Source organism: Hyperolius riggenbachi, chromosome 10, assembly GCF_040937935.1.
Source record: "Hyperolius riggenbachi isolate aHypRig1 chromosome 10, aHypRig1.pri, whole genome shotgun sequence".
NCBI classification, from domain to species: domain Eukaryota; kingdom Metazoa; phylum Chordata; class Amphibia; order Anura; family Hyperoliidae; genus Hyperolius; species Hyperolius riggenbachi.
Window position 1 is genome coordinate 125,064,345 of NC_090655.1, and position 21,462 is coordinate 125,085,806.

General features: G+C 40.9%; 1 protein-coding gene across 12 annotated transcripts in view; it reads left to right on the forward strand.

The window, feature by feature from the left end:
- Positions 1-21,462, forward strand: part of PAX2 (paired box 2) — a 122,068-nt gene that overhangs the window by 26,868 nt on the left and 73,738 nt on the right. For all 12 annotated transcript variants that reach the window (XM_068257909.1, XM_068257910.1, XM_068257900.1 and 9 more), the window contains exons 4-5: positions 12,386-12,471; positions 16,509-16,628. In XM_068257909.1, coding sequence (XP_068114010.1) covers positions 12,386-12,471; positions 16,509-16,628 — 206 coding nt within the window. The remainder of the gene's footprint in view (positions 1-12,385; positions 12,472-16,508; positions 16,629-21,462) is intronic.

The window sequence follows — 21,462 nt, forward strand, 5'->3', positions numbered from 1 at the left end:
TTCATCACTGCAACTGACGTATATATATATATATGACACACACGCACATGGTGTATAAATGGATTTTGCGATAGTGCTTGACTTTTGAGATGTATGATTTTCAAGGCACAATCAATATGAAGATGAATATTAGTATCCCCAAGCCCTGATATAGTTGCCCAGTGTCACTTGTTTTGCCGATAGGATCCCTTACCCTCTAGGTATATGGTTCCATCAGACATTTAACCTTTACTATAGTGTCATCAGGTTAAGAGGAGTCTAATAGTGACACAGGACTTCTGCTCAGCTCTCTGACACTATTGCTTTACTGTCAGAAATAATTTATAGTTTTCTATTTAAATCTCTTTGCCTGCACCCCATCCTCAACTGCTGGCTTCATGGCTCTGGTAAAATCAATGAAGTCATCTTATGGCACTTTAGGGTGTCTTAAGATAAAATGTTAAAGACCACAGGAAAAAAAATAAACTGAACAAGAGGATGTGATGTGAAAGGCAGAATTCTATTTTCCCCAGTTTCATCGTCTAGGTAAACTACCGCAAGGGTGATTGTTCTTGGCCACAGCATTACAACTTTTTTTATAATGTATAATAGTCTTCATTCTTTTTGATAATTATATATATGTTCTGCTTTAATTTACATTTCCCTTAAAATAGAATTCCAGGATATATCAAACTTGGACAAAGACAAGAGTAGGGAGACAGATGGAACATATAATAGTTCATATAGACAATGGAATGATTTAAATCCATGCAACCATTTGCAGTTGTGATGATACAACAATCTTATGTGTGTATGAGCCTCTGCTGAGATCTGCGAGTGACTTTAGGGGATTAGTGGGTTTCCTGGACGATTGACATTATATTCCCCACAGCAGTAAGTCAACTGACTCTCCATTTCCTCACCGCCTCCCACTTTATAGAGATGAACAGGAACACTTGAATGAGCTGAGTGGCCTGTTCACATGCTTGTGTGACACCATTTTTTTTTAGAAATGGGCATTTCACTATTCACAACCCTCTGAATTTTGTTCTTAAAGAGACTCTGTAACAACATGTTCAGCCTTATTTCTTCTATTCTATAAGTTCCTATACCTGTTCTATTGTGATCTGTATTACTGCAGCCTTTTCTAGTTGCACAGTGGCTGTATTATCTCTGCTATATGATCTAATCTTCTCTCTTCTGTCAGCTCTGTCGGCTGAGGCTGGAATGTGTGGAATGTGCTTTTTCACCAGGTCTTTTTTTTTGGGGGGGGGGGGGGGATTGTTCAATTTGCAAAGTGGTGAAAGTTATTTTAGAGAGAAGATAAAAAAAATGATCTCACAGATGAAAACTCAGGAGGAAAAGTTAATGAAATAAGGGTCAGAAACTTTCCTGCTTAAAGTAGTTCTGTAGTGGATAACTGTAGTGTAAGCTGTTGCTAAAAGTGGTATCATACAGCCGTACCACATCAACAGCACTAACAGAACCCATTGGACTTTCCATTATGGATCTCCAACCATACCCCCCCCCCCATGTAATGAATAGTCTCTGTATCAAAACTGAGATTATCTCTACATCAAGGTGGAGGTCGGGCAGCAGTTGCATGTTTTGTTGAATGGGGGATACCATGCCAAGAATCTGATCTGAATGTGGGACTGAGGCTCTGTTTCCACTTGAACTGAGAACGGACATTTTTTTGTCTGTTCTCCACTCATTGCAAAATTGACAGTGAAGGGCTCCTATTTCATATATAGGAGCTCAGCTGTTCACACTTGTCAGCCTGCAACGGATCAGTGAGATACGTTGCAGTAAGCAGGCCACACTTTTGTGCACTCCGTGATAATCCCAGGCATGCTGATGCGCTCCCCCATTTAGCCTATAGGGTAACGCATCTGCCCCGTGCTCCAGCCAGACCACAGCTGATCATGGGAGCATGCCCTACATTGTCCGCTCCCGCAGGTCGCACCTGATCCAGCTACAAGTGGGAACTCAGCCTAAGTAACCTATATGTTAAGGTCCACCCATCAACTATTTTCAGGAGGTCATCCTAACTATACAGAAAAGCTGAGTATAGGTTGCCCACCAAGAAATAAATACTTGAAAATAAAGAGAATGATAGGAACTAAGCCTACTGCCTAAAATAGTTATAGAATATAGTCTCCACATATTTTACTGCTGTAAAGGAATACTTGATGGGACTCTATGAACGAGTCTCTTCAGTGTGTTCATGTGTATGTGTGTGTGAGTGTGTATATGTGTGTGTGTGTGTGTGTGTGTACTGGCCATGCTACAAAGTAGACAAAGAATCACTGCAGAACTTTGAATTTTAGATGAATTGACCACCTAAGTCACTCATTCCCAACATACTTCTTGAAAATGACAACAGAATGTTAGCTATAGAAGGTACAGGACAGGTGAGAGAAGGGGAGCTGAGTACAAGGTAATTGCTCTAATTCTGAACCACCAATAACCCCCTGCACAGCCCTGGGAATATTTGTCTGAGTTCATACAACAATATACAATAAATAATAATAAAAAGCAATTTTCTACTTGCATTAGCTCAGGTAGAGCTTTAAGCCAAACCATTAATTTGACCTTAAGATAAGATCAGTAAGAGTGGATGTTCAGAACAACTGAACCTCCTCTCCCAACAATTACTGATTAAACTTTCTACATAACTCACTAGCTCAGTAGAGAACATACTCACCTCAAAGCAGACAAAGGAGGTTTGTTTCTGGTCTGCTGTGGGTTATTGTTTGGTTGGTATACAGAACAGAACATGTTATTTCAAGGAGCTCGTACCTCTGTAACACATGGATTTAAGGATAAACCTGAAATTTGTTCTTTGACACAAAGGAGAAGTAAGATGATGGTAATATAACTGTGACAAAATAAAAATTCCTAGAAATTCTAAAATATTGTTTGAGGTAATGGGCAGGGATCGCCCTGCCTAAGAGAACTCATGGAGAAGCATGTGATCAGTTTGATCAGCTGATAGATTTGTATGGATCTGATTCGCTGGCCATAATCATAGGTTAAACCAGGAAGCCATCACTGCAAATCAGAACCTTACAAATCTATCAGCTGATCAAAATGACCACATGCTTCTCTGTGAGTTCTCCTAGGCAGGGCCATCGCTAGTAATGGGCATTTTGGGAAAGGTTTTCTTCAGATCAAAACAGGATTTTTATCAAACTTCAGGACTTTAGAAAACCAACATTTTTCAATATGTATACCTGCATCCATGTTTACATGATAGATCTTAAAGGTGTTTTGTAGCCAGAAGAAAGAGGAAAAGAGACAACAAAATGTGTACTATAAATAATAAAGAATACTGATACACAAAAGCAGAATGTGGACACCATCCAAATGCAAAACGATCATTTATTGTAATTGTGAGTCCAGCAAAATCCAGCTTAACCAGCAGCATGTGCTTGTGTCACTTTGCCTTTAAAGTGAACCGAGCACCTTTTTTTCACTCAGGACATTTCTATAGCACATGAAAAATGTATGCCGACTATCTGTTTCATTATTAAAATAAACTTTAATTTTACCTTGTATTTTACATTCAAAGTTGTTAAATTGGCCTGTTTGAGCAGACCTGCCGACCGTCCCCATCCGCAGAAAGTTCAGTAACCTCTAATTGTTTTATTGCGCTAATTACCAAGAGGTAAACCATGCCTTTCATCAGCAAAGAGGGTGAATAATTAGGAGTGTGTTTTCAAAGCATGGCTTTGAAAACACACTCCTAATTATTCACCCTCTTTGCTGATGAAAGGCATGGTTTACCTCTTGGTAATTAGCGCAATAAAACAATTAGAGGTTACTGAACTTTCTGCGGATGGGGACGGTCGGCAGGTCTGCTCAAACAGGCCAATTTAACAACTTTGAATGTAAAATACAAGGTAAAATTAAAGTTTATTTTAATAATGAAACAGATAGTCGGCATACATTTTTCATGTGCTATAGAAATGTCCTGAGTGAAAAAAAGGTGCTTGTGTCACTTTAACATGAGTGCGGAGGTGGGTGGTGGGAGACTAAAGCCGCATCTACATGAGTAGATGCGGCCGCGATGCTGCTTATCAATCGAGCCGCTGATGCGGCTCGATTGATAAGATCCGACAGGACGGATCTCCGTACCTCCGATTCCCTGCTCGATCCTCGCGAGGGGACAATGGCAGGGAATCGTGCGGGAGATAAGCGGCGCCGGCGGGGACGAGCGGGCACGAGCTGGGAATCGAATGCGGCGCACGCGCGGCGAGCGGGAACGCGGCGGGCACACGGAAGAGGCGATCCGGCGGCTAATCGAGCCGCCGGATCGCTACAATGTCCCTCCGTGTAGATGGGGCTTTAAGCCCCATCTACACGATACGATTCTTTGTACGATTCAATTACGATTCTATTTACGATCCGATTAAATCCAACATGTCCGATCGGGATTCGATTTGATTCAATTAGATTTGCCATTGTTTTGCAATGGCAAATCGAATTGAATCGAATCGAATCCCGATCGGACATGTTGGATTTAATCGGATCGTAAATAGAATCGTAATTGAATCGTACAAAGAATCGTATCGTGTAGATGGGGCTTAAGATTACCGGTGATGGCCGTTTCGTGTCTCTACGGACTCTTTCCAGACACACAATTGGAGAACCTCACTCCCAAACAGTTCTCTGCTGCTTTATAAAGCCTGCAGGCTGCTTATAAGCCAATGAAAAGTGCACACATAATACACCTAGCTTGCAGTGATAATCAAGCAAAAGCTGAGCAAGTCAGCCAATTAGTAGGAGAGGGCTTCAGTTGCATATAGACAATGGCTATATGACCAGCAGGGGGCACCAGCGTGCAGGATATTCCCTCTCATCTGCCCCCCTCCTAACTAAACTGCATGGGATACTACAATAATTAAAAACAATGGTGCATGAGCCAGCCTGGGGCCCCGGGAACTCTCACTGCCCGGGGCCCCAGAACCAGCATCTAACACCATATGTGAGCGCAGCCAAGACCTTGGAGCTGCCACCTCCAAGGCCTGTCTCCTACTGCTCTAAAACTTACCAGACACACAATTGGAGAACCTCACTCCCAAACAGTTCTCTGCTGCTTTATAAAGCCTGCAGGCTGCTTATAAGCCAATGAAAAGTGCACACATAATACACCTAGCTTGCAGTGATAATCAAGCAAAAGCTGAGCAAGTCAGCCAATTAGTAGGAGAGGGCTTCAGTTGCATATAGACAATGGCTATATGACCAGCAGGGGGCACCAGCGTGCAGGATATTCCCTCTCATCTGCCCCTCTCCTAACTAAACTGCATGGGATACTACAATAATTAAAAACAATGGTGCATGAGCCAGCCTGGGGCCCCGGGAACTCTCACTGCCCGGGGCCCCAGAACCAGCATCTAACACCATATGTGAGCGCAGCCAAGACCTTGGAGCTGCCACCTCCAAGGCCTGTCTCCTACTGCTCTAAAACTTACCAGACACACAATTGGAGAACCTCACTCCCAAACAGTTCTCTGCTGCTTTATAAAGCCTGCAGGCTGCTTATAAGCCAATGACAAAGAGTGCGGACTCTTTGTCACGCTGAGTCAAAGGCTGGGTCAACGGCCAATAAATATTATTGAAGTAGTACAGAAGTAGTTCAAAATATGCATACAAAACTCACATCCACTTAACTGTTTCTATAATTCTAAAACTGGTATTTGCGATTACTGATGGTAAATGAGATGCAAATTCCAGCAAGCATGCAATTTTATGCAAATTGTATGCAGCTTCCTGACGATTTGAATTGACCCAGTTCCAGGCTTAATACAGTTTGCATTAAAATTGTATGTAATTTGCAACTCATTGACCAATATGCACAAATCTAGACAGTTATGAAAGAAAAAAAATATTTAGGTTTGAATCCAAAAGGTATTACATTGGCACTGTATATTTATTTGCATACCTTCAGCATTTGGAGAAGAGAAATAAAACCAAACTGTTTATTTAACCAGGTGTTGTTTTATTGGTATTGGAGCCAAAGGCCAAAAAAAAAACTGCTGCACGCATTGCAAGTGCAGCTAAGTAACTCCCATAAAGCTTAGGGAACCTTTGTAAGAGCTGCCACAAACAGCTTTTGCCACCTTGGACAGGTAGTAAGGCCTACGTGTGTGTGTGTGTGTGTGTGTGTGTGTGTGTGTGTGTGTGTGTGTGTGTGTGTGTGTGTGTGTGTGTGTGTGTGTGTGTGTGTGTGTGTGTGTGTGTGTGTGTGTGTGTGTGTGTGTGTGTGTGTGTGTGTGTGTGTGTGTGTGTGTGTGTGTGTGTGTGTGTGTGTGTGTGTGTGTGTTAATGCAGGACATGGGTCATTAACTGATTAACTGAACAATAGTGCTTCATCAAAGCAAAAAAGAAAAAAGGACTGTGCATACAAGTGGGAATTGTATGCTGGATCATTGTAAAGCCCTACTATGTCACTATGGCCCCATTGCACAGATAAGCCATACATGTAGTAGCGGTGGTTCCATAATTACATTAGCAAACATCCCTTAAAAGGCAATACTTTTGATGGATAGAATAATGCAAAATCTCAAGGAGATTAAAGCACAATTTCAGGGAAAAATATTCTGGTTGTGGAAAGTGTGAATTTGGGCTGAACCGTATTTTGAAATTTTCCTATTGTCTTTTTACCATTTGGGAGATTTTCTGTCATCTCCTGTCCCTTATGACTTCCACTGCTTTAATATACATCCTGATTGGACCTATGGACAGGAAATAAGACAAAGCAATACAAAATCCCGAGATATCAAAAACAAAAATAAAAATGTTGTTACAGTAGGCAGTAAGAAACTTAAAAAACCAAATCCAGTGAGAGGGATATGAAGGCTGTCATATTTATTTCCTTTTAAGCAATACCAGTTGCCTGGCTATCCTGCTGATCCTCTGCCTATTACACTTTTAGCCATAGACCCTGCAAATGCAGATCAGGTGTTTCTAATATTCTTGTTAGATCTGCCCAAATTAGCTGCATGCTTATTTCTGGTGTTATTCAGACACTACTGCTGCCAAATAGACAAGCAGGGCTGCCAGGCAACTGGCGTTGTTTTAAAGCAAATAAATATAGCAGCCTCCATATTCTGCTCACTTCAGTTGTCCTTTAGGAAACTCAGATCATGGTTCTAAAGGCGCGTACCCAAACGACGGGTTGTCAGACCCGCCCGCAGGGCAGCCATTCTGACCCCAGTTTCCCCGTGTGTACAGTCTGTAGGAAGGCTGATAAGGCTGGTTTTGACCGATCCGCCGAGCGGTTCAGTCAAAACCAGCCTTATTAGCCTGCCGAAAGACTGTACATACGGGGAAACTGTTGTCAGAATGGCTGCCCCGCGGGCGGGTCTGACGACCCGTCGTTTGAAGAGATCAGACGTTTGTACGTACGCACCTTTAAGTTCCAAGAGGCCAGGCAAAGTAAAACTGCCCATCAATAGCAGAGGCAGGCTGGTCATACAGTTAGCATTCTGCCATCTGCATGATCCATTTGGGTCGATGACTCATAACACATTAACCTCCCTGGCGGTATGAGAAGTGCGGCTGCGCAGCCGCGGGAGGGTTTTTTTCACTTGGTTTTTTTTTAGCATGTAGCTAGCCTAGCACTAGCTACATGCTTCCCCCCTCCCTGCGGCGTCCCCCCGTAGCGTCCGCTTGCCCATAAGGAAATCCTGTTCTGAACGGGATTTCCTTGAGGGCTTCCCCCGTCGCCATGGCGATGATCGGAGTGACGTCATCGGCGTTGCCGACGTCGTGACGTCACAGGGAATCCCGATCCACCCCATAGCGCAGCCTGGCGGCAATTGGCCAGGCTGCGCAAGGGGTATGCGGGGGGGGGGGGGGGCCTGTATCGCGGTGGGTAGCGGCGCATCCGCGGCAGGCGGCGGCGATCAGACCAAACACGCAGCTAGCAAAGTGATAGCTGCGTGTTTGAAAAAAAAAATTATGTAAATCGGCCCAGCAGGGCCTGAGCGGCACCCTCCGGTGGTAGGGCCATATCCTATTAACTTTTCTCCTGAGTTTTCTCCAAAGAGATAATTTTTCATTGTATCTTAAAAATAATTTTTTTAGCACTTAGCAACTGAAAAAATGCTAAACAGTAGGCACAAAGGTAAAATAAAATTTATTTTGGGTCATTTCTTTCTTGGTGGAAGCTTAAAAACTATTTTATTGCTGTGATTTGACAACATTTCCTTGTGCAAAAACTCAGTAGAAAAGTAAATAGGATATGGCCCTAAGTAGTTGACTATGCTTTTTCATCAATTAAGTTTTCCTACTTATCTCTCACCTCATCTATAAAAAACATTTCAGCATTTTGTATATACAAAGTTAATTTCAAATAATTGCGAAACGGTCGTCAGGCAGACCACTACTCCCACACTGCCCCACAGCTAGGACCATCAAGGGTATGTTACGTTTTGTATGCAGAACAACAGGATCTTTGTGATTGATTTTGGAGACTTTATGCAATAAATACAAGAAAAGATGAAGCCTTTGAATGTAGTGCCGGATGGATCATTCGTCTTGCTGTCTTGTTAATTTCAAATAAGTTGTTCCTAATTAATTGAATGTCACTTTTCCTTATTCTTAGTTCTTTTTTGCTTGATGGTTGCTTAGCAAATCGCTCAGAAACAGCCTTATCAGTCCGCCGACAGCGCGTACACACGCGCATACTTTCGGCTAAAGACCGCCCAGCGGGAGGGTCCGGTGGACCCGTCGTCTCCTTTTGTAGTGCGTGTGTACGCACCTTTAAAGGTGATAAGTGATTTTGTGGTATGAAGCTGAATTAAGGCATATTGGTATTGCTTTTTCCAGGCTTTCTTGTGTACCTTGTATCACTTATCACCTACTGCATTGTCATATTAGTATAAGTTTGTCTTCTATTTTTTTAAGTGGACCTGAACTCAGAATGTCCTCTCTGCTCTAAAAGATACGCAACAGCATAATAGCCTTTCAGCAAAAAACATTTCTTTGTTACAGCTGATACAAATACTGCAATAAATCTGCACTGTTTCTACTTCCATGGAAGCAAATGAGCTTATCTGCCTTGGCAGTCAGGTGACACAGGGTAAAGATAAAATTACAACTTGTGATTAGACACAGATAAGGGGGAATTAGACAAGCTAAACTCTATAAATACATACAGGGTACATTTCTCTATGTTTTCCTTTTGTCGTATGCAAGAGTTCAGGTGCACTTTAAATATATATTTTTTGTGGACATTACTATTTAAAAAGAAAAGGTTACCTCAAAAGCGGGGAATTATTTTCCCACTCTTGCAGAGCTTTGTATATGACAAAGCACTGGTTAAATTCCCTGGAACTTCATGCTGGTCAACTCAGCTATCTTGGCAACAAGGGGTTAAAAGAGGGTTGAGAAGGGGAATGCATTTTTTTAACTCATATCTCAGTTGCTCCACATCCAGTTCTGTTGTATTACCTGGACTGGAAGACGCAATAAAAAGTCTCAAATAAATACATTGCTGTTTGAGACAGCAGTAAAAAAAAACTAGATACACCTGTTCAGCACTGTGTAGAATGAGCAATGAGCTACACTACAAATCCGAGTTGCTAATCTTCTCATGAGTTCATTAATGTCCTTGAGTTCCTGTCTTCATTACCACATATATTTAGCAGTGGCCATGACTCATTCTGACCTCTCATGACTTTCATCAGCACTAGGGATGGTCCTGCCTAATGGCCCATACTCACGAGGGACAATTGTCGCCGCAACACGCGGGGCGCGCACCCCGAACTGTCGCCCGTCGCTGAAGTCGCCAGGCGATTGAAATGTTCAATCGCCTGGCGACAGTCGCCGCCGCAACTCCGCCGCCGCTGTCGCTAGTCCGCGTGAGTACGCGGACTAGCGACAGCAACCTCCATTGAGGTATGCAGAGCTTCCGGCGAGCTTCCGGCGGGGGGAGGAGGAACGTCGGCGACAGCTTCCGTCGCGCCGCTGGTCCCTCTTCCGCGTGTGTACGCGGAGGAACCTGGCGAGGAGCTGTCGCCGGCCTGTCGCCCACACGCTCACGTGTGCTGGCGACAGGCCACTTTTACCGCCCGTGAGTATGGGCCATAAGAAATCATCAGCTGATTTGTAAGGCACTGATTTGCTAGTCATGATCATGGGTTAAACCAGGAAGTCATCATAACTGCAAATCAGAACCTTACAAATCTATCAGCTGATCAAACTGTTCACTCTGTGAGTTCCCCTTAGGCATTGCCATCCCTAATCAGCGCACTATAGCAATGGCATATCTAGAGATCATTGGGCCCCTAGCAAAATGTTCATGGGGCCTTCAGATGTAGGCACTCTCAACCAATGTAACCTGCCCCATCCTATGGATATGAGTTAATTGGGCAATTTACATTCTCATGCAATCAACACTGCACATAGTTCATGGGCACTGAGACAAAGTCAGAGGTTGGATAAAGAAAGTTAATGGTGAATACATTAAGTACCACCTGGGCCCCCTATGCTGCTATGGCTTCTATTGCTACGCCCCTTCGTTACAGTCAATAGCTCTTACTAGTTTTTCTTTCAAAAGACAAAAAAGGATTGTTTACAATGACACTAAGCTACGGTAGCCTGATCTATGAATGTGGATACCCTAGGAATGGACTCAATTTCATTTTTTGATTCATTCCGGGAACCAATACAACAGCTGTACTTTTGTGCGTAAGTAATGTTATCCCTTAAAGAGGAACATTAATGAAGATGGGAAAAAATAAATCAATACATTGCAAAGTAATAGAAGAGAGATCAATAATTTTTTGATATTCGCCATGTAATTAATTTATGTTGTTTGATCCACAATCAGCCTGCACTAATCATCTTTAATACTGACAGCCATGAAAAAAACAGACAGCACCAGCACCAACCAATTGCCATTATCTATAGCTATACCCCCTAACAATGCGATAGGCTAAAAGGTTGTTTAATTTAATAGATATACATATGCACAGAGGGAGATACTGGTTCTTTGGCAGTTGGAATCAGCTGTAATTTCCCACAATGCAACAAGGCTCACAGGCAGGAAACTGTCAGGATCTAGGTCCTGACATCACACTGTGGGAGGGGTTTTACCACAATATCAGCCATACAGGCACCCCTGATGATCTATTTGAGAAACTGTAAATATTTCTCATTGGAAAAGGAGTATCAACTACTGATTGCTATGAAGTTCAATCCTTGGATACAGTCCCTCTTTAAAATTGAAACCATCAAAATAATCTTTCTCATGTGTAATAAAGTAAAAAAATGAATATTTGTTTTCGACTGCAAGTATATAGAACTATGACTAAAACGTTCACCACTTTAAACTTTAGGAATATATGTCAGTTTGATATCTCGCTGATAAAACCTGCATTATAAATTAATTATTTGACATTAACAGCTTTGTCTGTGTTTAAAAAGCGGAACATATGCTATTCATTTTGAGAAAGGAATCATTTTTGCTCCTGCACTACCCCCAATGCTTATCAACTAGTCATGTTCGCAGGCAGAGTTCAGCACACTGTACTGACTGACTGTTAGTCAAATGCAAAGATGCTCAATTTTTCTGCAGCCTGTTACACAGTTTCATCGTCTGTGGCTGCTTGTTAGGACTTAAAAAGAATTGCCTAATTTAGTTTGCTGGAGCTGTAATCGTGCCCTGAGTCATTAGTAACGTAACGTTTTAAAGAGTCACTGTTTTTCTAGCATCAATTCTGAAATGTTCTATGCACACAAATGTCTTGCGTAATGTTCAATTCAAAGTCATTGGTTGGGGGGGGGGGGGGGGGGTATATCCCTCCATACAAGACTTGTCACATGTATGCCAGTAATATTATTATTATTTAGTAATTATATAGCGCCGACATCTTCCGTCTTGTCGCTAACTGTCCCTCAGAGGGGCTCACAATCTGATCCCTACCATAGTCATATGTCTATGTATGTATCGTGTAGTGTATGTATCATAGTCTATGGCCAATTTGGGGGGAAGCCAATTAACTTATCTGTATGTTTTGTGGATGTGAAAGGAATACAGAGTACCTGGAGGAAACTCACGCAGACATAGGGAGAACATACAAACTCCTTGCAGATGTTGACCTGGCTGGGATTCAAGGCGGGGACCCAGCACTGCAAGGCGAGAGCGCTAACCACTACACCACCGTGCTGCCCCAGTGTTGCTTGCAAATATTTGCTATTTTTGATTTTGAGAAAATATTAGTAAAAATACATTGTATTTTTGCAATATGGGAAATTCTAAAAAAAAAAAATCTTAATTTGTTTTACCGGGAAAATTCACTAAATAATAAATACAGCATCCATGTGTGCTGCGTTTTTACATTTCCTAAAAGAAACACAAAGTGAAACCTTGTTTGTTCTCTGTCTCTTCTAGAATTATCAGAACAAAAGTGCAGCAGCCATTTCACCCGACACCAGATGGATCCGGAACGCCAGTAAGCGCACCAGGGCACACTATCGGTAATTCAATCACCATATCTCACTCGTTTTATCATCACAGTGATGACTTTGTACTCAGTAATAATGATCAGATACATTTAAAATGCAAAACAACTTGTTGAAAGTGTGTTGGACAACATAGTGAAGCTTATCGGGTTAAATAAAGAATTATTACATGCCATTTTACATTGGGATTGTTTTTAAGATGTTCTAGTTTAAAGCATTTGTTGACTTACTTTCTGATAAAAATAACACATCTGAAAGCTGGGAGAGGTTAAAAATGTAGGGATTGTACTCGGCAACTTTTGTCAACTAATCACTTTCTAACGCCCATTTCCGCATAGTAAGGTAACATTTACAGTGGACAGATGCAGATGGATAGCTGCTGTAAGCAACAGTGCAATTTTTGCTCCAGTTTTTAGCATATTTTACAGATGGCAGATCATAGCTAACTGGGTCAAGGGGCCCATAAGTTTTACCTATTAATGGTTCAGCTTAGGTAACCATAGATACAAGAGGTTAATCTAGTCATACAGTTGTTCTGCACCAGCTCCATGATATATTGAGAGATGTGTGTTGCCTACAAATCTCAGAACAAAAAACATAGAAAAGACTAGGAGCCTAGATGGAAGGTAAACAAGGTGTGAAAAGTAAAAATATATTAGCAAAAGCAGTCCTCACAAACATGGGTTGCCAATAGAGTGTGCATCGGAGTAGGTAGATGAGATTAGCTTCTCCTCATTTGGTTGCCACAGAAAACGTGCTGATTGCTGTCCAAAAACAGAATGATATGCAAAAAAAATATCCAACCTCCTAAGAGAGCTGGAAGAGGGCCTAAGAACAACAGAAAGCACATTTGTACAGTTTCAAACGTTAAACGGACTTTAAAATGGAGAGTATGTTTTGGCTTTACCTTTTAATAAGATGGCATAATAAAGAAAAATATAGTTTAATCAGCACTCTGACAATATCTTTTGTGACACATATGCCCGCCTATTCAGGTCAAATCAATGCCTAGATCATTCTGCTGAAGACCCAATAATTTGTTCGTTTACGCTGTCAGATATTGTGTCTATTGCGTAATGTTCTGTTTACATTTTATTTGAGAAAGTGGACATGACTTCTTATTGGGAGGTAAGGCCAACATCTACTCTCCATTTTAAAGATTTGTTTTTTTGTTTTGTTTTTTACCATGCAGGGGCACCGTAAATGTGATATACTCCATAGCATAATGTTCATTTGTGCATATTTTTAGATATCCCAGACCCAGAGTCAGCCATATAGCAGTAAAAATGATCAGACTAAGCAGACATGGCTTAACCGGTACAAGGGAGCTAGTAGACATATGTTTATGGCAAGATTAAATGACCCTCCTCCCATCCTTCATCACACCTACAAAAACTGGATTTGACTGAAGCTGATTGGTGGTAGCCTGTTCCCTTCTACTTGGTTCTCTAAGACATCATGTGCCCTTCCAGAAGAGTCTCCATTAAAGCATAGGTAAACTTACAAATGTGTAACTCCACTTTCATTGCCAAAAACATTCCTCCCCACCAGATAAGCATTATACATTGTACATTTCTGAGCTAATAGTGTTATAATAACAAACCTGGGCCCCTATTCAACTCACTTTTACCCCTAAGTCTTCTCCTAAGAAATAATTTTAATCTTATGTTTAAATAATTTTTCAGTACTCTACAAAAAAGTACCAAAAGTGGGTGAAAAGTACTGTCAAAGTAATTCTGAGTGTTGTCTTGCTTGCTGTAGGCTTAAAAGGCATTTTATTGATTACATGTGAAATTTTCACCTAGGAGAAAACTTAGAAGAAAATTGAATAAGGGCCCTGATGTACTCTTCATCTAACTAAGGCTGTGTACCCACGGCCAGATGGATCGGGGATCTCTGTCAATGAATAATCATTCCCCAATCCATCTGGCAAAAATCGACAAGTGTGTTGATGTCGTAAACAAATGATTGTGTAAACACACAAAACTAGCGAAAGTCAATGAGGATCGGAACAATTCTCTGCGGTTGAATCCAACAAGGTGGTTGTTAAAAAATAAACGATCGCCACAGTAGAAAATCGTTTGCAAAAATCACATTGTGGGTATGGGCCTTTAGAGATGCACTTCATGGCAGGGGGTGATGAGTGGGAATGATTAATGAGTTAATAGAGAAAAAAAAAACATCCCCAGCATCCCACCAATGTGTCTCTGGCATCCCTGTGGAATGAATGGGTCAATCTGAAACTGAGATGCTGGAAATTGTGCATTCTGACCTGTGCAGAGTAAGCTATGAGCAAGTGGTAGAGATGGGTAGATAGGAATTCTGGGAAACATTGAGTCCCAATCCATATACTGTTTCTGGGTTCCAGCAAGTTGATTTTGTAATTTTTTTGTACCTGTATTGGAAATGTGGAGCAGCTGCAGACTGAAATGGGAAGGTAGCTTATAACAGCATAAAATGACAAAATGGTTCACAAAACAATGATATACACTTTATTAATGTTAATGAAAGTGGAGTTACCCTTTATGCTGGCCACTCCTTTTGTCTCCCCTGCTGCAGCAAACAAATGAATGGTACTCCCTTTGTGGCACCATTTTCCTAATGAAGTAGTCGCCACAGTCCTTCTTCTCAACCCCTCTTCCTGCTAAGCATACATTGGCTATAAACTAATGCGTAGTGTTTTCAGGGAGCCGGAGTGTGGGAAAGGGCAGCATAGGGAATAATGATTTTGAAAGAACAAAGCCCACATACTAGTAGTGGGCAGAGGAACATATTTTAAGGGAAGCAAAAGGGGCAGAGTCCTCACCTTTGTAAGTTTACCTGATCTTTCAATTCTTTGTTCTAGTAATCTAGTTAGATCACACTGAACTACAGAACATATTCTTAATCCAGTTGTTAAAGATTTCTTTGTGAAGTCATCAGTTCTCAGTGAATAGTCAACACAAGAATCCCCTATTACTCAGCTGAACAGTGACTCAAGTGATTAAACTTTGGAAAGGGCAAGATGTTTACTAGAATAAAGCTAGCCATTAATAAACATGAGTTTCAGCTTTAAACTGTTTATGTTTAGTAAAAGTGACCTCATGGTGGAATTCACAGAGTAGTGTTTCCTTAATGAGATCTGAAAAAGGTATAGTAGATTCTGCAACCTGTGCAAGAGGTATAGAAGTTAGCGGTATAGCGGGTAAACAATTGGCCAGTCCTGACTCCAGGGAACCAGTTTTTCACATCCATTTCCTTTTCCTGTAACACGATTTGCTATAATATTGTGTAAACACATGTAATAATAAATTGTTCCATTGCGAGGAGCCCAAAGTACGAGACCATTTGGAATAAACTAGTATATCGTGGTTACTTGTTATATGTAATCAATGGCAACATTCAAAGAATTAATGAAAGGGGAAACCATGGCACATAGTCAACACATTAAACATCTCATATAGCGGGTCATATAGAAGGAGGACTATAATCATTTTGCTTACTTCATCTTTTCGCCATCAGGAACATTTCAGCGATGTCACCATTAACTACTTACATGCACTCTCTAAACTGGATTGGTCTTATTGAATGGGATTTAGTAGTTGGCAATGATAATGCCCAAAATGTGATAGTAATAGTAATCTAGAGCAGCAAATAAGATAACAGAAAGGTTGCTTAAAAATACTGAAAAGTATTGATAAGTTAGTCCCATTGGTGTTAGGTTTGAATATGGAGTTAACTTTACATGCCTTCTAGATGTAGCAGTCTGCAGAACCATATTACACTCAGCATGAAAAATTCAGACTATCATCAGGGTGACGAGTGAAGGAAGCTATTTGTATATTGAAACTGGGTGTACAGTTGATCACATGCTTAGTAGTCAGTTAGCAGTGAAATATGGGGTTTTTTACTGTCTCCTCTGTGTCAGGATTTTGTATGTACTTGTAACATGGTGTCAGTTACTTCTGTTAGGCTTTCACAGAAGGATTGTCCTTACATTTGATTCATAAAGACGGATCGGACGTAGCTGTGTCCTCCTCACAGGCTTACATCTCCTTTCTCATTTTGTTCAGTTCCCAGTACAGCATCTCCACCTGTGTCCAGCGCCTCCAATGATCCCGTAGGCTCTTATTCCATAAATGGGATCCTGGGTATACCTCGCTCAAATGGCGAAAAAAGGAAACGCGATGAAGGTAGGGAAAAAGAGAGATCTTTATTCTGTATCTCTTACAAATAGGGTCTGATTTCAAGCCCATGCATACCAGCTGCTCTTATAACAGATCAGTTGTAGCCTCTATACACTGGCCTTCTGCTTCTAACCCTCAGCCTCTTGTGTCAGAGAAAGGACCTGTAGCACCGTAGTCTCATAGATTTCTTACCAGGATTAATATAGCACCAGGGTTATTTCATACATCAAACCTCAATGTATTCAAGCAATCTTATACAATCATAGATTTTCAGTGTTTCATGCATTATCATAGAAGACTTTTTACACCTTTAGTGAGCTGTTGCTAGGAGAAAGTGTACTGTAGATAACTAAGCACCTTACAATTACGGTACAATTTGAAGAATAGTGAACTGCATGAAGATCCCCCCTCCCCTTTTGTATTTTTTGGTTTGCTTGGAAAGGATAGTAAATTTTAAAGTCGATCTGAACTCTTACACAGGACAGAAGGACAACATAGAGACATGCCCCTGTATATAGATAGTTTAGCCTGTCTAATTCCCTCTCATCTGTGTCTAATCACACATTGTAATTTGATCTCTCCCCTGTGTCACATGACTGTCACTGCAGATAAGCTCGTTAGAAAGCACAGGATGTTAACAATATGTCTGCTTCCATGAAAGCAGGAAGTAGAAACACTGCAGATTTATTGTAGGATTTGTATCAGCTGTAACAAAAATGTTTTTCTTTAAATTATATTATGCTGTTGTATATCTTTTAGAGCAGAGAAGAAGCTCTGAGTTCAGGTCCACTTTAAGTATACTATAGAGGTAAAGTCCATATTGTATGGATGTCTATAGAAGCTATGCATAGTTACTGCATTATTTAGTAATTGAGTAGATGTACATGTTCAGTAGAGAGTATTTTATCAGCATTACTGACTATGATTTAGGATAGCTTTGTGTCGTTTATAGAAGATCAGCAGATAGTGTGCAGAAAGTAAAGAGCACGGGTATTCTATGCAGATTGTCATAAGGCTAATTTTGCATCAAACTGCATTTACCCTTTATAAATGGTTTTCACCTTGAAATAATGAACACCCATTGCGTTGATGTGTTATGAATGTTATTGCCATAACTTATTTGAAATCGCTAAGACTTTTATGGAAGATGTCAGGCTACTGCTAATGGTTTTGCTGGAGTAAAATTTTAACACATTAAAAAAGATAGTAATTAATCATCTGATACTTGCTAAGATATTTTCCCATATGAATCAAATTTTATGCAAAGAGTATTTGGTATCCTCACTTACAGATACATTTCTCCAACACATATTGAGCTTGATCCACTAAACCGTGCTAAGTGTTAGCAGACAAACCCCTTAGCACGTGCAAACTGCCTCTTCACGAACAAATATGCGCGTAAGAGTTTATGCGCGTAAAGTTTCAGTTTGGCGCACAATGCTTCGTGTGCAAACTAGCGTGTTAAGCAATGACTTCACGTGCTAAGGAGACTTAGCAGGGGAAGTCACGGCTTATCATGCGAACGGAGCGTAACCAGCAGTTCGCGCGCACCGCGTAACACTGTACGCACGCTAAAATAGCACGCAAACAACAACAGCTTTGCCCGTGAAAACTACTTAGCACCCTAGTTTGCACGTACAAAGCCTTAACAGTAGTTAACACTGGTTAGTGAATCAAGCCCATTATGTAATAACTTAGATATCACACTCCTAAGTAAGACAAGATTATTTCTACAATTAGACAATATGTATATGAACTACCATGCAGCATGTTTAACAGGAGCAGAGCTATATCAAAACACCAGCTTGTCACATAAACTATCACAGTCCATATGTGTATAATATTTCTGATTTCTTTGCCAAGCCTGCTATTGTAAAGTTGAATTTCATAGTATCAAATTGTATAATGTGTACAAATTTCTGTTTTGTTATTACTGGGCTTACTGAGGTTATTAAATCCACAATAGCTCAAAGAAGTGCACAAATACTTACAGTCAAGCCAGTCAGTCCTTATGTCAAACAGTTAGTTTGTTAGTTTGTTCTGTATATCTAAGGTTGGTGCTTAGTAAATTTGCAGGTATAGTGTTGTGTGGCTGCTTAGTACGCAGTAACATAATAATATTTGAAAACAGATGACCCAAGTTTAGGAGGTAATAGTTGTGCCATTAATTGGAAACTTGACTCAATGGGGTAAGGTGGCCCGGTTGTTTACATACAGTAGGTATGGCAAGTCTAACTTGTTAAGGAGCCTGTACCTTTCCCTCAAATTCCTTTTGTTATAGTGTTAATTGGTTGGACAATTCAGGTAGGACTAAAACAGATCGATATTTGCAGTGAGGAGATGAGATAGTTGGTGGAACTCCACCTCAAACCTCAGTTCGATTAGATTTACATTTCAAGTTAGATTTCAGACCACTGTTTATCAAAGATGGGTTAAGATGAAATGGTGCCCTGTGTATAATCTGAGGTGTGAGAGGGTTCAGAGAAAGTGGCAGTTGGGCCCCTTGATTCCCACTAGGCCCCAGGCACTAGGTTGCCTTGTGAATGATCCTGCTCTGCTGTGTATGCTATTATTTTATTAGAAACTAGAGAAACTACTGTTGAATAAAGTGTTTTTATCAATGATGTACAGATGGAACAAAAACTATTGATATAGAATAGAGAACCACTATTTAGCCCATAAATCAGCACCCCACATGAATATAAATGTAAATATATCACATTTATTCAGGAAAATACAGTCACTATAATGATTAAAACCAATTAAAAGCAGAAACCTCTCCACATAACTCCGTATGCATATATATTATAAATAATTATCAATAACCAAAAGGTGTTCATTTGAACTCCCTATTTGGTTATAGAACCCGGGTTCATTAGTATTGTATCAACAGCGTGCAAAGTGCATATGAGGATAAACTAAATCCATATATCCTTATTAACCATATAAATTATACATAACACATATAAATTAATAAAGTGCATACATGCAAGTGTCTAGTAGGGAATTGACAGTGCAGTGATGAGGCGACTATAATAGCAAGTGGCATAGGGAGCTACCCTCAGCATTTCTTGATAAAGCGGCTTGGACGCCGCGGAACCGGTTGAGTGTCCGCCGGGGCCTCCCCTCTCCTCTCCGCATCCCCTCTCTATTCTCGGTCTGAGTATAGTATTGCCTCATGTTTTTGTACTACCTATGCCACTTGCTATTATAGTCGCCTCATCACTGCATTGTCAATTCCTTACTAGACACTTGCATGTATGCACTATATTTATATGTGTTATGGGCAGCACGGTGGCTTAGTGGTTAGCGCTCTTGCCTTGCATCGCTGGGCCCCGGTTCAAATCCCAGCCAGGTGAACATCTGCAAGGAGCTTGTATGTTCTCCTTGTGTCTGCGTGGGTTTCCTCCAGGCACTCTGGTTTCCTCCCACATCCCAAAAACATACAGATAAGTTAATTGGCTTCCCCCTAAATTGGCCCTAGACTACAATACATACACTACACGATAACATACATAGACATATGACTATGGTAGGGACTAGATTGTGAGCTCCTTCGAGGGACAGTTAATGACAAGAATATATATACTATGTACAGCACTGCGGAAGATGTCGGCGCTATATAAATAATAATAATAATATGTGTTGTGTATAATTTATAGGGTTAATTAGGATATATGGATTTAGTTTATCCTCATATGCACTTTGCACGCTGTTGATACAATACTAATGAACCCGGGTTCTATAACCAAATAGGGAGTTCAAATGAACACCTTTTGGTTATTTGATTTATTAAATGAGATCCATTGATAATTATTTATAATATATATGCATACGGAGTTATGTGGAGAGGTTTCTGCTTTTAATTGGCTTTAATCATTATAGTGACTATGTATTTTCTTGAATAAATGTTTTATATTTACATTTATATTCATGTGGAGTGCTGATTCATGGGCTAAATAGTGGTTCTCTATTCTGCATACTGTTGTGTCTTGAAGCCCTAGCACACACTTATTGATGTGTGCAACATAGTTCTTTGCTATACTAAAAACTATTGATATGATAAGTTTGTTGCCTGGCCTTTCCTCTAATGTCAGTCACCAAGGGTATGTTTGCTATGTGATCCATACCTGGTTCTTTTCTTCCATATCTGCTTACATCACACTCCAGACATTGACCTGACATTACAACAGGGCTCTGTGATGTATGGGCTCTGTGATGTATAGAATAAAGCTGAATGCTCACCACCTGACAGGGGAGGATGGATCCAGCGACGTCCCCCTTGTGACCAGTGATCCATGATCCATCTTCCGGCTGGCGGTTACACGCAACGTCATACAACGGCACATTATGGGGGCGAATGTGAAGCCAAGTGATCATGGTACTTTGCGCGGACTCGTCGGGGATCTTAAAGATATGATCTGCCGTGAGGGTTGTTATCACTGGGCGACGCTAAACGACATTAACATGATCGCATGCCTGTACCCACACTGCGAGATCACAGAAATGATCGCTCGTGGCTCAATGTATTGCCGGTCTTCAGAAAAATCGTTGAGAATATTGTGTCGTGGTAATGGACCACAATGGCGTGACCATGGCGTTCTCCAGCCAAGCTACAGTGGTGGTCAGAGATGAACAGCTTCTGTGCTTGTCATGTGGAGAGGGTTGAATCTCTTTGGCACAGTATATATAGGCCGGAACTAAACAAAGTGAGGGTGATTGTTTGTTTATTTATTTTCTGTCCGAACTCAAAGCAAAAATGTATAAATCTCTGTGAATATAGATGCAATGTCGCTAGTACAAATGCTGTTTGGCCATCCTATAGAAGGTGAGAAGTCCT